At 39.1% G+C, this 16862-nt stretch overlaps 1 protein-coding gene across 27 annotated transcripts in view; it reads right to left on the bottom strand.

Moving 5' to 3' along the window:
• The window catches only part of RNF111 (ring finger protein 111), a 163874-nt gene that overhangs the window by 81115 nt on the left and 65897 nt on the right, over positions 1-16862 (bottom strand). For 3 of the 27 annotated variants that reach the window (XM_054667605.2, XM_054667606.2, XM_054667608.2), the window contains exon 2: positions 12145-12317. The exons of 23 other annotated variants lie outside the window; for them this stretch is intronic. In XM_054667605.2, coding sequence (XP_054523580.1) covers positions 12145-12194 — 50 coding nt within the window. In that variant the 5' untranslated portion in view covers positions 12195-12317. Of the gene's footprint in view, positions 1-11964; positions 12027-12144; positions 12318-16862 lie in introns of all 27 variants that reach the window. One more of the 27 variants, XM_063795060.1, reaches the window with a different exon arrangement.

The raw sequence follows: 16862 nt of genomic DNA, 5'->3' as shown, positions 1-16862 counted from the left end.
GCGTGCCTGTAGTCCCAGCTACTCGAGTGGCTGAGGCAGGAGAATCGCTTGAATCCGGGAGGTGGAGGTTGCAGTGAGCCAAAATCATGCCACTGCACTCCAGCCTGGCAACAGAGCAAGACTCTATCTCTAAAAAAAAAAACTATATATATATACATATATATATTTTTTTAACCAAAATTGGCCAGGAGCAGTGGCTCATGCCTGTAATCCTAGCACTCTGGGAGGCCAAGGTGGGCAGACTGCTTGAGCTAGGAGGTCAAAACATGGCAAAACCCCGTCTCTACTAAAAATACAAAAGTTATCTAGGCGTGGTGGGGTGCACCTGGAGTCCCAGCTACTCAGGAGGCTGAGGTGGGAGGATCACTTGAGCCCAGGGGCAGAGGCTGCAGTGGGCCAAGATCACGCCACTGCACTCCAACCTGAGCGTGAGAACCTGTCTCGAATAAATAAATAAATAACCAGAATACGTTATAAACATGCTATAAATAAAAGCACTCTGTAGGAACAAAACGAGGCAATTAAGGACTCTGATAATGGCTTCATAAAGAAAGTCACATCCAAGTCAAACCATGAAGGATGCACAGGGTGACGGTGGGCGAAGAATATTCACTTCAAACAATGCTAAGAAATGGCAACATCTAAATACTCTAATGCTTGGGGCTGTAGGTTCTTTTGTTCTTTTTTTTTTTTTAGTAGGGGAGAATAAGCTAGGGTCAAATTATCAGAGTGAGGGATTATAGGTTTCTGTTTAACCTAGTTTTAGGAAGACTTTACCTGAGGAGCTGAAGGGAATAGGCTAGAGGGAAAGTCAGAAAGACTACGGAGGAAGCTCTTACAGTGATGGGGGCAAAGAGCAGTTTTAGCAGTTTCACCACATTAACATGCCAATTGTGACTAACAATATTATCTCCATTTTTATTAAAATGCATAAAATATTTCAATACTATTGTAAAACTATATGTGAATTCATAAGAATGATAAAATAAAAATTTAGAAACATACAAAACACAAAACATGACAATATCTCTAATATGCTAGTATGCAAAGAAAGCCTTCAAAATGATAAGGAAAACATAAGTGACTTCTATCTTATCCATCAGATTTTATTTTTATTCTTTATTTCCCTTTTATTTTGAGAAAATTATAAAGAAAAATAACAGAATTTAAAAAATTCGACTTTGGTCCTAATAAGTACTGATCTAAAACTAAGGCTAAATAGCAAAGGCCAAACTACAGAATTTTAAAATAACAAGAAATTGGGTGGCGAGGCACAGTGGTCAGGCTCACACGTATTATCCCAGCACTTACGGAGGCCAAGGCAGGCAGATGGCCTGAGGCCAGGACGAGACCAGCCTGGACAACATGGTGAAACTCTGTCTCTAAAAAAATACAAAAATTAGGGGAGAGTGGTGGCGCACACACGTCCCAGCTATTCAGAAGGCTGAGGTAGGAGAATCGCTTGAGCCCAGGAGGTAAGGACTGCAGTGAGCCGTGATGATGCCACTGCACTCCAGGTGGTCCATAGAGGAAGACCCTGTCTCAAAAAAAAAAAAAAAAAAAAAAAAGTCTGCAATTCCTGTTAATACAATTTTTCACATACACCTCTTTGTTCATGGCAGTTTTCCTGATAACATGCTTTCTTTCTGCACCCAAAGAGAGATCATTTTTTCTTAGACTCAGAATAAAACAGAAGAATCTAACAACTTTTCCCTATGTGCTTGCCCCTAAAACAAGTATACATTCCTTCTGAAGCTTTCTAACTTCTTAAGAAACAGAAAAATGCTTTTGAAAAGCTGCTTTCTATAATTCCACAGCAGAAAAGTCAACACATAGATACTGCCAAGTATTATGATACAAATGTGATACTGCAGGTATTTTTACCCTTCACTATTCCTCCAAATATCCAGATTCAAATTCTCCAAGCATTCTGCATAGGAACTGAGGAGTCAAATAAAAAGAGCACTAAGTCTCAATGCTCAGATTCTGACTTGTAATACCATTCTCCAATAAAAAGAACAAAGGTTTCTTGGCAAAACAGCTGATTTCACCAGGGCATTGAAAATACAAGCCTGTAGCATCCGGTAGTGCCAGAAAGTAAAGAAACACACAAAAGAATAGAGGCATGTCAAACAGGACACTGGAACCAAGCTGAAAGAGCTCCCAAAGGCCAAAGCTGGAAAAATTTTGACAACAAAATAAATAATGTAGTATTAATTCTACTCCAAAATTTAAAAATGAGGCTGGCGGCAGTGGCTCACACCTGTAATCCTAGCACGTTGAGAGGCCATGGAAGGCGGATTGCCTAAGCTCAGGAGTTCAAGACCAGCCTGGGCAATATAGTGAAACCTTTGTCTCCACTAAAAAATACAAAAATTAGCCGGGCGTAGTGGCGTGTGCCTGTAACCCCAGCTACTCGGGACGCTGAGGCATAAGAATTACTTGAACCTGGGAGGCAGAGGTTGCAGTGAGCCAAGAAAGCACCACTATACTCCAGCCTGGGCAACAGTGAGACTCTTGTCTCCAAAAAAAAAAAAGAAAAAAAATGAATATCCATGAATCCATACTGATATAAATAAATCTTCCTTACAGAAGAATTCCAAACATTTATGTGGACACTCCCTCATTCAGGAGTTGAAGCTTAACAACCCCTCCCCCACCAATCTCAAGTAGGCAAGAAAAGAGTAACTTTATAGTGGAGAAACCTGGCAAACACTACTCAGCCAGCTGATCACAATTGATCAAATCAGTGCTAAGTCATGTTGACACCATGTACTCCTGATACAATGTGATGAGAAAGGCAGGGCACTTTACTTCTGTGGTATTCTTTCCCAAAACCCCAAACTATGAGAAAAACATTCCACTAACCTAGATTCAGGGATGGTCTATAAAATATTTGACAGGTAACCCACAAAACTGTTAGAAAAAATAAGGGAAGACTGAGAAACTGTGAAACCAGAGTCTACAATGAAATATTATCTGGAGTTTATTTAACGGTGATGTATCAATGTTGGTCTCTTAGTCATGACAAACGTGTAATGGGTAAGATGTTAACAACAAGGGAAACTGAGTGAGCGATATATGGGAACTCTGTGTACTATTTTTGCAATGTAAATGTAAAACTACTGCAAAATAAATTCATTTTTTTAAAAACAAGGGTATTATTTACAAACTTCCCCTGATCCCTAGGAAAGGCAGGAGAGAAATGAGTGACTATGGAGCTTACCCTGCTCTCTAACTTCACCATCCATTCTCTCACTACTGCCAATCTCCAAAAATCTAAAGCTGGAACCAGGCCGGTCGCGGTGGCTCACGCCTATAATCTCAGCACTTTGGGAGGCCAAGGCGGGTGGATCACCTGAGGTCAGGAGTTCAAGACCAGCCTGGCCAACACGGCGAAACCCCGTCTCAACTAAAAATACAAAAATCAGCCAGGTGTGGTGGCAGGCACCTGTAATCACAGATACTTGGGAGGCTGAGGTGGGAGAATCGCTTGAACCTGGGGGGCACAGATTACAGTGAGCTGAGATTGCGCCACTGCACTCCAGCCCAGGTGACAAAGCAAGACTCTGTCTCAAAAAAAAAAAAAAAGAAAAAAAGAGTTGGAACCACCATGAGAAAAGAAAGGGCCTAAAACCATCCAGTTGCTCCACTGGGATAGCAAGACATACATCTGTATACACTGAGAAATTATGTGTAAGTCAAAAAATTATAGGTAATTTTTCTATGAAAACATCCAATCATGTCATCTTCTCAAATTACCACTGGTAATTTTCCAAATAAACACATTTCTTGTGTTAAAATGTTTAGCAATCATGCATTAATAGTCAATACGTACATAAAGCATACATATGCCCAAGTGTGTATACCTGTCTTTTATCTTTTTGTGACATAAAGCATAAAGAAAACCTACTATTAAATGAGAACAGATAAGTAGTACTTCAAAGCACTAAAGGCTAAGGGTCTTAATTATCAAATACTATAATTACCTAAGTGGAAATTAAGACAGAACAGCAGGCCAGGTGCAGTGGCTCACGCCTGTAATCCCAACATTTTGGGAGGCCTAGGCAAGTGGACCACCTGAGGTCAGAAGTTCGAGACCAGCCTGGCCAACACAGTGAAACTGTGTCTCTACTAAAAACACAAAAATCAGCCAGGTGTGGTGATGCATGCCTGTAATCCCAGCTACTCAGAAGGCTGAGGCATGAGAATCACCTGAACTCAGGAGGCGGAGGTTACAGTGAGGCAAGATCGCACCACTGCATTCCCGCCCGGGTGACAGAGCGAGACTCCATCTCAAAAAAAAAAAAAAAAAAAAAAAGGCAAACAAACAAAAAAGAACACTAAATTTAAGCCACTTATTCTTATATAAGCTAGGAATCTTTGGTCCCAACTTTGACAATCCTAGTTTGGTAGTGAACCATAAGACATTATCTTCAGTTGGAACATATGCCAAGTGTCAGTTTCAATGTGCTATGAACTTCTTTGTGTTCCCCAAATTCATACGTTGAAGTCCTAACACCCAGTACTTCAAAATGTGTCTGTATTTAGAGATAAGACATTTAAAGAGGTAATTAATGTTAGATGAAGTCATAGGAATGGGTCCTAATCCAATCTGACTGGAGTCCTTAAAAGAAGGGGAAATTTAAACACACAAAGCAACATCAGGATGCAAACACACAGAAAAAAAGTTTATGTGAGAACACAGCAAGGGATCATTTATAAACCAAGAAGAGGGGCCTCAGGAAAAACCAAACCTGCTGATACCTTAATACTGGACTTACACTCTACAGAACTAGGAGTAAGTAAAGTTTTGTGGTTTAAGCCACTCCATCTGTGGCATTTCATTACCGCAGCCCGAGCAAACTAATACACTGTGGAATAAACACTTTCTGAGTACCTTAAATGTGCTAGAATGCCCCAAGTATTGTAAACACAAGAATGAATAAAGACACAGACCAGTCCTGAGGAAGTTATAGTCTAGCAGTTAGTGAGAAATATCAGTAGGTAATCAAAATGCAGTATAAGTGTTATGATAGAGGTATGCATTGAAACTTAATAGAAGTAGAATCTAATCCGATTCTGAAGGGTAGGGCGTACCAGGAAAAGTTTTCCAGGAAGGATAAGACAGTGAAATTCGAAGAACAGAGACCCAATTACCCTATTTTTCATGGCAGAGTTTCCCTGAATAAACTATATAATTAATGATGAAGTATACCTAAAAATGTATAAAACAAGTTATATGAAAGACAAAATACAATCTTCTGATAGACAATTTTTAATCTTCAAGATGCCAAATTCAAACAACTATCTGTCTAGAACAATGACCGTTAGGGAGAAAAGGGTAAATTAGATGACTTCTTCAGACACTTTTGAGCATATGAAAAACTAGACAAAAGCCCACAGAATTACAAAATTTCCCTCAGAATTCATTCCAATTAAATAACAGGAGAAGGAATCTACTGTATTAGACCTAAAACCACAGGCTCTCCTTTAATCTTCAACATTAATACTAAGCTCCCTACATCTCTCATCAGGCAACCCAGTCTCAACTTTTCCATTACCTTCAAGCAGGGAGAACTATAACTTATAATACACTTCAAAGATTAAAACAGATGTGGAGGTCAGATGTGGTGGCTTATGACTGTAATCCCAGCACTATGGGAGGCCAAAGTGGGCAGATCACCTGATGTCAGGAGTTCAAGACCAGCCTGGTCAACATGGTAAAACCCTGTCCCTAATAAAAATATAAAAATTAGTTAGGTGTGGTGGTGGGCACCTGTAATCCCAGCTACTTGGGAGGCTGAGGCAGGAGAATCGCTTAAACCTAGGAGGCAATGGTTGGAGTGAGCTGAGATCACACCACTGCACTCCAGCCTGGGCGACAGAGTGAGACTCCGTCTCGAAAAAAGAAAGAAAAAATAAATAAATAAATAAAACAGATGTGGAATCCATCTGTCATCTATCAAGACAGACAAAGCTGCAAAAATATGAAATTTGCTCTTCTCAATGTTTTTGTTTTGAAAAAGTTTTCATAAAATACTATTTATATTTACATGTAATGGGTCTATTAATTTCAAAATAAATATTTTTCTTAAATTAAAACAAAAAGAATCAATCCCAAAACTTGTCTAAAAATATATAATTAGCAGCGTAAAACAATGTTCACAGTTAAAAATTTGCTGATAACATGTATTCCAAAATCTGTTTTTAGCCATGATTTCATGTGAGGGCATAAACAAAATGTCACATTCTCAAATGACACATAGCTAAAAAAGAATTGCATATAAACTGAATGACAAAATCAGAACCTGAAAATAATTAACTTACAATTTAGCAAAATCATTTTAATTTTTGTTTGTTTGTTTTTGAGATAAGCTCTTGCTTTTGCCCAGGCTGGAGCACAATGGCAGGATCACAGCTCACTGCAGCCTTGACTTCCCGGGCTCAAGTGATCCTCCCGCCTCAGCCTCCCAGGTAACTGGGACTAGAGACATGAGCCATCATGCCCAGCTAATTTTTTTAATTTTTTGCAGAGACGGGGTTTTGCCATGTTGCCCAGTCTGGTCTCAAACTCCTGGCTTCAAGTGATCTACCTGCCTCAACTTCTCAAAGTGTTGGGATTACAGGCATGAGCCACTGCGCCCGGCCACTGAATAATTTCCTTGAGTCAAATTACTGGGTAATATTCTGGACACTCACTCACAAATGCTCCAAGTTCAAATTTTGGTATCGTTCTATATTACCTAATCACCTTTCTTCAGACTCAAATATCAAAGTTTTCTGATCTGAAATTATCAAATTCTAAAGACTTTTTCTTTAGAATTTGATAATTTCAGATCAGAAAACTTTGATATTTGATATTAAGTCATACTGACTTTGATATTAAGTCATCACCATTTGGTCACTTGTAAAAAGCACAATGGAATAAAGTGGGTTCTACTAGCATCTTCCCTCACAGAGATAGTCACCCTCACAAAGACTATGCTCTAGCTAAGATGAAATATCCCAAAATATGAAAAATAAATCCTCCCAAAGCTGATAACATGTAAAAGTAAAATACGTGGCCAGGCGCAGTGGCTCACGCCTGTAATCCCAGCACTTTGAAAGGCCAAGGTGGGCGGATCACCTGAGGTCAGAGTTTAAGACCAGCCTGGCCAACATGGTGAAACCCCATCTCTACTAAAAATACAAAAAAATTAGCTGGACATGGTGGTGCACCTATAATCCCAGCTGCTCGGGAGGCTAAGGCAAGAGAATCGCTTGAACCCAGGAGGTGGAGGTTGCAGTGAGCCAAGATTGTGCCACTGCATTCCAGCCTGGGTGACAGAATGGGACTCTGTCTCAAAAAAATAAAATAAAATAAAATAAAATACGTGACAATATTAACACAAAGGACAGGAGGGGAACAAATGAAAGTATACTGTTTTAAGTTTCTCATATTACACATACAACCATCTATTATTCCTTGAAGAAAGACTGTGACAAAGATGCATACTGTAAACCCTAAAAGAACCACAAAAGATTTTTTTTTAAAGTATAAGCCAAAAGTGGTAATAAATGTAATATGATTTTTAAAAACCCTCAATCCAAAAGGAGGCAGGAAAAGAGAAAAGGGACAGGTGGGACAAACAGAAAACAAACAGCAAACTGACAGATTTAAATCCAATTGTATCAACACTGGGGCTATTGGTGTAAGCACAGACTAGAGAGTCCAGAAACAGACTTAAATATATCATCAAATGATTTTCCAACAAAAGTGCCAAGATAATGAGGAAGGAACTGTTTTTTCAACAAATGGTGGTAGGCTGAGTGCGGTGGCTCACGCCTGTAAATACCAGCACTTTGGGAGGCTGACGCAGGAGGATTGCTTCAGCTCAGGAGTCGAGACCAGCCTGGGCAATAAAGTGAGACCCTGTCTCTACAAAAAAATTTTAAAACTAGTCAGGCATGGTGGCGCGTCCTTGCAGTCTCAGCTACTCAGGAGGCTGAGGCAGGAGGATCGCTTAAGCTCAGGCGGTTGAGGCTGCAGTGATCCACGACTGTGCCACTGCACTGCAGCCTGGGCAACAGAGAAAGACTCTTGTCTCCAAAAACAAACAAACAAAAATGGTCGTGAAACAACTGGAGAGCCAGATAGGAAAAAAAGGAATCTCAACACCTACCTCACACCAGATACAAAAACTAACTAAACCTAAAACTATAAAGCTTCTAGAAAAAACACAGCAGAAAGTTTATGTGATTATATCATGGGCAAAGATTTCATAGGATACAGAAAGTACTACCATTTCTTAAAAAAATTAGTAAGCTTGACTTTATCAAAATCAAAACCTCCGCTCTTCAGAGACAGCATTAAGAAAACAAAAGGACAAGCTGGTAAGCTAAAGACAGATAAAATTATATATACATATGTTTGTGTGTGTATACAAACACATATACGTAACTTGAATATTGAATATAAAAAATTCTTATATTCTAATAACACAACCCCACAAAAAACAGGCAAAAGATTTTACAAAACATACAAAAATACCCAATAAGTAAATTTAAAAACCTTCAATATCTTTAGTCACCAGAGGAATGCAAATTAAAACTATAGTAATATACCATTACACACCCAATACGACTAAAACTAAAAAGACCAAAACCACCAAACATTGGCAAGGATATTCCACAACTGGAACTCCACACATGACTCTCTGGCAGCTTCTAATAATGTTAGTTATGCACACATCTAACGTATGATCCAGTAATTCCATGCCTAAGTTGGAAAATGTGAATACAAAGACTTGTATATGAATGTTCATCGCTTTACTCATAATAGCCAAAAATTAGAGAAAAAATAAATCTCCAAGTGAATGGATAAATTATGTTATACAGCTACAACGGGATACCAAACAGCAACAACAAAGAAGGAACAACTGATACATGTATCAATACGGATTAATCTCAAAAATATCATGCTAAGGGAAAACTAGACACAAAGTATCTGTATGCTTCTATTTATTTGAAATTCCAGACAGGCAAAGCTAACCTAAAGTAAAAAAAAAAAAAAAATTGAACATTGGTTGTGTCTTCAAGGGATGGGGAAACGACTGACAAGGAAGGAGCATGTAACTTTTTGAGGTCATGGTTGTTCGTGTTCAATACCTTCATAAGGATTTGGGCAATAAATAGACGCATTTGGCAAAACTTAAATGGTATACTTAAGATTTGTGCATTTCACCGTATGTAAAGTTTACTTTAAAAACTGTAAACAGCCTGGAATTCCAGCACTTCAAGAGGCTGAGGCAGGCAGATCACAAGGTCAGGAGTTCAAGACCAGCCTGGCCAAGATGGTGAAACCCCATTTCTACTAAAAATACAAAAAAATTAGCTGGGCGTGGTAGCGGGTGCCTGCAATCCCAGCTACTCGGGGGGCTGAGGCAGAGAACTGCTTGAACCCGGGAGGCGGAGGTTGCAGTGAGCCAAGATCATGCCATTACACTCCAGCCTGGGCGACAGAGCAAGACTCCATCTCAAAGAAAAAAAATAAATAACTGTAAACAAATATTTGACTCTAGTTAGTGACATGAAACTGTAGTTTTTTAGGGGTAAAATGCACTGGCGTCTGTAACTTTATTTTTTTTATTTTTGTAACTTTAAAATGCATAAAAAGCAACAGGTTTGGTTGATGGACGGTTGGAGGAACAAACAGATGGCTAGAAATATAAAGCAAAAAAATAGCAAATTGTTAATCATAGAATCTAGGTGGCAGGGAGATGGGCGTTCACTGTACAATTCTTTCATCTTTTCTGTTTGCAATTTTGCATAATAAAATGCTAAAGGGAAAACATTTGATGAGCAGAGTATCAAACACAAGAGTAATAATACTACTACCTACATGAAATTCTAAAACAAAGAAAACTCATCTATGATGTCAAAAATCAGATGAGTAGTTGCCTGAGGCAGGAGATGTGGGTGGCTGATGGCAAAAGAGCACAAAGGAACTTTCTAGAGTGATGGAATGTTTTATGTCCTGATTGGGGTGCTGACTGCATGGACAGACACATTTGCCAAAATTCATCCAACTATATATAAAACATGTGCCCCATATTGTATATAAATTATACATCAAACATCAACTTGGTTGGTTTTTAAAATAAGTTCACTATATAAAATCTGGAATACACAGAAAAAGCACAGAGAAATTAAGTCCCAATCCCATCACCCAAATAAAATCACCAACCTTTCCTTCTCTTGACAATGACCACGCCTACTGGAGATAAAAATATACTTTAGATGGTTTTCCTTAGAAGGAAATACAGAAATAGTGACTTCCTAAATTTTGGAATTCTTTACTCAGGCAACTCAAAATGCATTGATTTAAATCTCCACATCCCCATCACTGCTGTGACTCATTAGCAAATTATTAATCATTCTGTGCCTGAATTTCCTCATCTGAAAAATGAAAATATTTACCACAAAGGGTTGATGTAAATATTAAACAAAGTAACATATGCATATGATAGCTTTTATTGTTGTTGTTTTAAAGATGACGAGTCAGCTAGTTTTTAGAAATCGTCCAGGCAAAGACGTCAACAAGCTTCTTCCCTCTGAATTCTTCCCCCTACCCACGATCATCACATATACATATACATACATTTTTTTTTTTTGGTACGACTTCAATCCTCTAGCTACACCCACCTCAAACTAGTCTTATTCAAGTGAACCTCAAATTCCTCTTGAAGATTAGACCAAAACACTGAGTTGTTAAAGGCCAAAGCAAAGGTTGGAGTAACAAAATAAATAAAAATAAAATCAGAAAACTAAATTAAAAAGATGACAGCTGTCCTGAGAATGCAGGATCTAATGTTGGGAGCAAAACTGCCCAAGGAAACAATTTCTCTTTGAATGAAGTCCAATCAGTTTATTTAGATAAAATTTGTTTTTACTCTACATATATGATTTAGGTCAGTCAAAATATGTAATCTGGAGAATAGTAATGAAAGCCTATGTTCTAGAGGCTGGGTGCAGTGGCTCGTGCCTGTAATCCCAGCACTTCATGCAGGGAGGACTGCTTGTGCCCAGGAGTTTGAGATCAGCCTAGGCAACATAGGTGAGACTGTCTCGACAAATAAACAAACAGTATGTACTAAAGAAAGAGAACTTGAGTTGTAAGAGGAAAACCAGGAAGACTTACTGACACTTTAATGGCTGACAGTACAGGCATACTGAAAGTTGGAATTTGGGAGAACACCTCTAGATAGACATCGAGCCCATAAAGTGAACTTGACAAGAAAAAAATAATTTAAACCATGTAGGAGATTATGCTTGCCCTTCTGCTGATTATATGCCTAGAATCAACACAAAATAGGAGATTAAATTTTGCTGCTCTCCATTGGGTCTCACTTCCCAAGTGTCTCTCAGAATGTGAGCATCTTACTATGCTGTCAGATTCTAATCTTTAGAGCCATTTATTTTTCCCATATTATAGGCCATATACACAAACCTACTCTTTCTCTGATATTTAACAATGAAAACATGATTTATTCCAATAGTGGAGGGAAAACGGGAAGTGCTAGACTTCCAGAGACTGCATATTTATAATGTATATGTGGGCAACTTTAGGGATTTCCAAGGTTATCTTTGACTAAATGCCATTTTTGCTTTCCTTGGATCAGTATATTCAGACAGTGAAGTGAAAATTCTTGTTACAAGAAACAAAAAACACCAAGATATTAAACAACTCTAGAATACTGGTTTGGGGAAACCAAGAATTCATTATCCTGCATACTGATGTCAGCTACTTTATTTAACAAACCTTTTATGGTTTGAATTTTTACTGTACGTCACTGATCAAGGTGATAAAAAGATAGTAAGGTGCTACCCTTTCCTAACAAATTTCATATTCTAGATAAAAATAGTAACCTTAATCCTAATGTGAATTCTTGTACACGTTAAGTCTCATCTACACACATTTACCTATATACTTTTTTGCAATCTTCAGAATTTTAGTTTCAGTAAACCTAAACAGCAAGTTCTTTCTGTTGGAGATAATAAAAAGAGACAACTAAGGATCAGTAAAGATAATTGGGAGAGAAAAGAAGGAATATTTTAAATTGAAGCTTGTTAAAGGAAGATAACTAAAAACAAAGTTGAGACCTTAAAAGTGCTAATCCAGAACTGCCATCTATGGGGGAAAAAACATGCATTCACACTGGAATAAAATAAATAAATCCAAGAGTCTGGGAAGAGGGTTTCAAAAAGATCAACTCAGCTACGGCAAGGAGGATAAACACAGGATAGGTCACTCAAACTTCTTCCATCCCAAGCATCTGGAATGAGAACAAAACCAAGAAAAGTCACTCAGGAAAGAGAAATTAATTTTACAGTAGCTTATTAATATTTTAGAAGATACAGTATCACTGACAATACATTAGCTATCACTTATTCATTTATGGTTCTCATTCAATAAATATTTATTGAAAGCCTATAATGAGCTAGGCACTTGTTTTAGGCACTGGCATCAGCCATGAACAGGACATAGAAAGTCTTTGCTCTCATGGAAATTACATGCAAATGAGACCAAAAAACCAAGATAATTTTAGAGCGAAACACGTGCTATTAAGAAAATAGGCCACGTGCAGTGGCTCACACCTGTAATTCCAGCAGTTTGGGAGGCTGAGGCAGGCAGATCGCTTGAGCTCAGGAGTTCAAGACCAGCCTGGGCAACACGGCAAAACCCTGTCTCTACAAAAAATTTTTTAAAAATTAGCTGGGTGTGGTAGCACGCACCTGTAGTCCCAGCTACTGGAGAGGCTGAGGTGGGAGGATGGTTTGAGCCTAGGAGGTGGAGGTTGCAGTAAGCAGGGATCATGCCACTGCACTCCAGTCTGAGCAACAGAGCCAGACTCTGTCTCAAAAAAGAAAAAGGCCGAGTGTGGCGGCTCACACCTGTAATCCCATAACTTTGGGAGGTCAAGGTGGGCAGATGGCTTGAGCTCAGGAGTTCCAGACCAGCCTGGGCCACAGGGCAAAAGCATGTCTCTACAAAAACTTAGCTGGGTGTGGTGGTACATGCCTGTCCCAGCTACTCAGGAGGCTGAGGTGGGAGGATCGCTTGAGCCCAGGAGGCAGAGGTTGCAGTGAGCTGACATTGAGCCACTGCACTCCAGCCTGCGAAACAGAGTGAGACCTTGTCTCGAAAAAAGAAAAAAGAAAATTAAACAGGCAGTAGGATCACTTGAGGCCAGGAGTTCAAGGCTGCAGTAAGCTTTAATAGCACCTGTGAATAGCCAACTGCAATCCGGCGCTGGCAACATAATGAGATCTTATTACAAAAAAGGAAGAAAGAAAACAAAACAAATGGTAAAGGTTGACCATCAACAGGATCCTCTCTAAGAAGCTAAAGACATGAATCATGACAAGAAACTAGCCACTAGTCAGTCAAGCCACACAATTCTGGAGGAAGAGTATTCCTGGGAGAGAAAAAATAGGAAAGACTATGTGACAGGAATATGCCTAACAGGTGCAAAGAACTAAAAGAAGGGAAGTGGAAGGAAAGGGAAATGGCACACAATGACATCAGAGGTAGTCAGGGCCAGATCAGGTAGAGCCTGTAGGGAACTGTGTGCCACATTTTTATTTCATTTTATCTTTACTAAGAACTATAGGGACTGAAGATTACAGAAGTGACTTGCCTAAGGCCTGATAGCAAAGCCTGGATCTAAATGACTATCTAAGTTGTTGAGTTTGGTCACTCTCTCTCTTTTTTTTTTTTTTTAATTAAATGCACAGTTATGAGGGCTTTCGCTCAGAACTTCAGTTCCCATGACTACTTTTACATAAGATTATTACATATGTTACTCAACCGTACTTCCCGTATTTACCATGCAGATTTTCAGGAACTTGTCCCTCACAGAAGAATGTTCTAATAAAGCATGGTAACTGCTACAAATAACAAAGTACCAAATACCATGGGAAAACGGAAGGGACAGCTATTCATTCTAAAGGAAAAACCTGAAAGAAGTTTAAGAGTTGATCTTTAAAAGTAAAATTTCAAGTGGAGAATAAGGATAAGGATACATCAGAGAAATGGCGGGAAGATAGCCAAGAAAATAGAATGGTGAGTTTTAACCACCACTATACAGTAGTCTCCCCTTAACCACAATTTACTGTCTACGGTTTCAGTTACCTATGGTCAACCATAGTCCAAAAATATTAAAGAAAAAACTCCAGAAATAAACAGCTCACAAGCTTTAAACGCTTATGAATGCCTACACAGTGCCCATGTCATTAACCTCATTTCGCCATTTTCTCATCATTTTCCGTCATCACAAGAAAGGTGAGTACAATATTTTGAGAGACCACATTCACACAATTTTTATTAAATATAGTTATAAATTTTTTTATTAGTTATTGCTATTAATGTCTTACTCTGCCCAATGTATAAATTAAACTTTATAATAGGTATGCATGTTGTGGCTGTTAAGCATCTACTGGGGGTCTTGGACTGTATCCCTCATGGATAAGGGAGGACTACTGTACTTAGTTCTTTAAACATGATTTCATAAAAAGTAAAATAAAATCCCATGATAATATATGTTTTGTAGGTGTTCTGTAACAAATCTTATATCACATGATTTTCTTCACTTAATAAAAGTATTAAGTATTTTCTATTAAAGAACCTAGCTGTCAAAATAGACTTAGTCTTCCTAAAGTGAACCTATTCGCCAAATGTGGAGAGCCCATTTCCATGTCACTAATATAACTTTTTCCTGGTAAAACTGTCATGATTATCAAAAGCAAAAGTTCACATTTTTTAAAAACATGGTAAGTTATACAAGACCTTTATTTCAAATCTCCCTCCAATCCCCACTAAACTGATAGTAAAAAGAATTTTTTTTTAATCAACAACAAAAATAGGAACTAATAGCAGGCAAAGTAGAGATGGCAATAGAATCCTGTTACCTGATTGACAGGAAATCCAGAAAAGAGAAGAGAGGTAAAAAATGGCTAAGAAGTTATCAAAGGCAATGTAAGTATTTCATATAACTGAAGAACATGAACCCTTGATACCTCTGTTCTCAGAGACCACCATTCTCCTCCTCACCTACTCCACTAAAGCCCCAGTAGTTTCTAGGCTATTTCTCAAGCAGGTCAACCATGCTATGGCTAGTCACGCTGCCTTGAATGCTCTTCCCCCAGATAACCATGAGGCTCACTCATTCACTTCCTTTACATCTGTGTTCAAATGTTTCCTTATCCATGATACCTTCCCTGACCACCTTACATTAGTAGTTAATACCAACATTAAAATTTTTGTGGAAAGGCAAAAAAATAAAAAGTTAACCCCACCCTCTATCTTCCTTTTCCAGCTCACTTATTTCCACAATGACCATCTACAAAATTTGTCTCCCCACCAGAGCAGAGATTTCGTTTTGATCACTACTATGTGCCCAAAAGCTTAGAACACATTATTTGGCATTCAATAGGCATTTGCTGAATTGTTGTTTAAAATAATAAAAAATTCTGACATAACTGAAAGATGGGATGAAAGGAGAAGAGTGGGCTCATCTACCATCAAAAATTGGTTAATTCTCTGCAGCAGCAGTTATCTTTTTTTTTTTTTTTTTTTTTGAGATGGAGTTCAGCTCTGTCACCCAGGATGGAGCGGAGTGGTGCCATCTTGGCTCATTGAAACATCTGCCTCCCAGTTCAAGCAATTCTCGTGCCTCAGCCTCCCGAATAGCTAGGATTATAGGCGCCCGCCACCATACCTGGCTGTTTTCTATTTTTAGTAGAGTCAGGGTTTCCCCAAGTTGGCCAGGCTGGTCTCAAATTCCTGACCTCAGGTGATCCGCCTGCCTCGGCCTCCCAAAGTGCTGCGATTACAGATGTGAGCCACCAGGCCCGGTCCTGAGGTCCTTCATAATCTTAAAAATGGGCCGGGTGCCCAGCAGTTTGAGATCAGCCTGGACAACATGGTGAAACCCGTCTCTACTAAAAATAGAAAAATGAGCCAAGTGTGGTGGTACATGCCTGTAGTCCCAGCTACTTGGGAGGCTGAAGTGGGAGGACTGCCTGAGCCCAGGAGGCAGAGAATGTAGTGAACTAAGATCTCACCACTGCACTCTAGCCTGGGTAACAGAGACCCTGTCTCAAAAAAAAAAGGGAAAAAAAAAATCACTGGAAGATCTGAAAAAGCTTTTATTATGTGGGTTATATCTACTGATACTTATTGATATGGTCTGGATCTGTGTCCTCACCCAAATCTCAGGTCAAAGTGTAATTCCCATTGTTGGAGGTGGGGCCTGCCTGGAGATGACTGGATTATCTGGGCAATTTCTAATGGTTCAGCATCATCCCTTTGGTGCTGTTCTCATTATGGAGTTCTCATGAGATGTGGTTTTTTAAAATTGTGTGGCACTTCCCCCTTCTCTCCTGCTCCTGCCATGTAAGACACCTACTCTTGCTTTGCCCTCTACCATGAGTAAAAGCTCAGAGGCCTCCCCAGAAGCAGATGCTGCTACGCTTCCTATAAAGCCTATGGAACCTTGAGCCAATTAAACCCCTTTTCTTTATAAATTACCCAGTCTCAGTTATTTATAGCAGTGTGAGAACGAAGTAATACCCTTACCCTATTAGAAAGTAAAACTCATAAATGCTTTAAAATGTATTATTTTAAAACTGCAGTAATAGGCCGGGCACAGTGGCTGACATCTGTAATCCCAGCACTTGAGGAGGCTGAGGTGGGCGGATCACCTGAGGTCAGGAATTCGAGACCAGCCTGGGAAACATAGTGAAACCCTGTCTCTACTAAAAATACAAAAATTAGCCGGGTGTGATGGTGCATGCCTGTAATCCCAGCTACTCGCGAG

Source organism: Pan troglodytes, chromosome 16, assembly GCF_028858775.2.
Source record: "Pan troglodytes isolate AG18354 chromosome 16, NHGRI_mPanTro3-v2.0_pri, whole genome shotgun sequence".
Classification (NCBI taxonomy): Eukaryota; Metazoa; Chordata; class Mammalia; order Primates; family Hominidae; genus Pan; species Pan troglodytes.
This window is presented reverse-complemented; position numbering and strand designations above follow the sequence as displayed.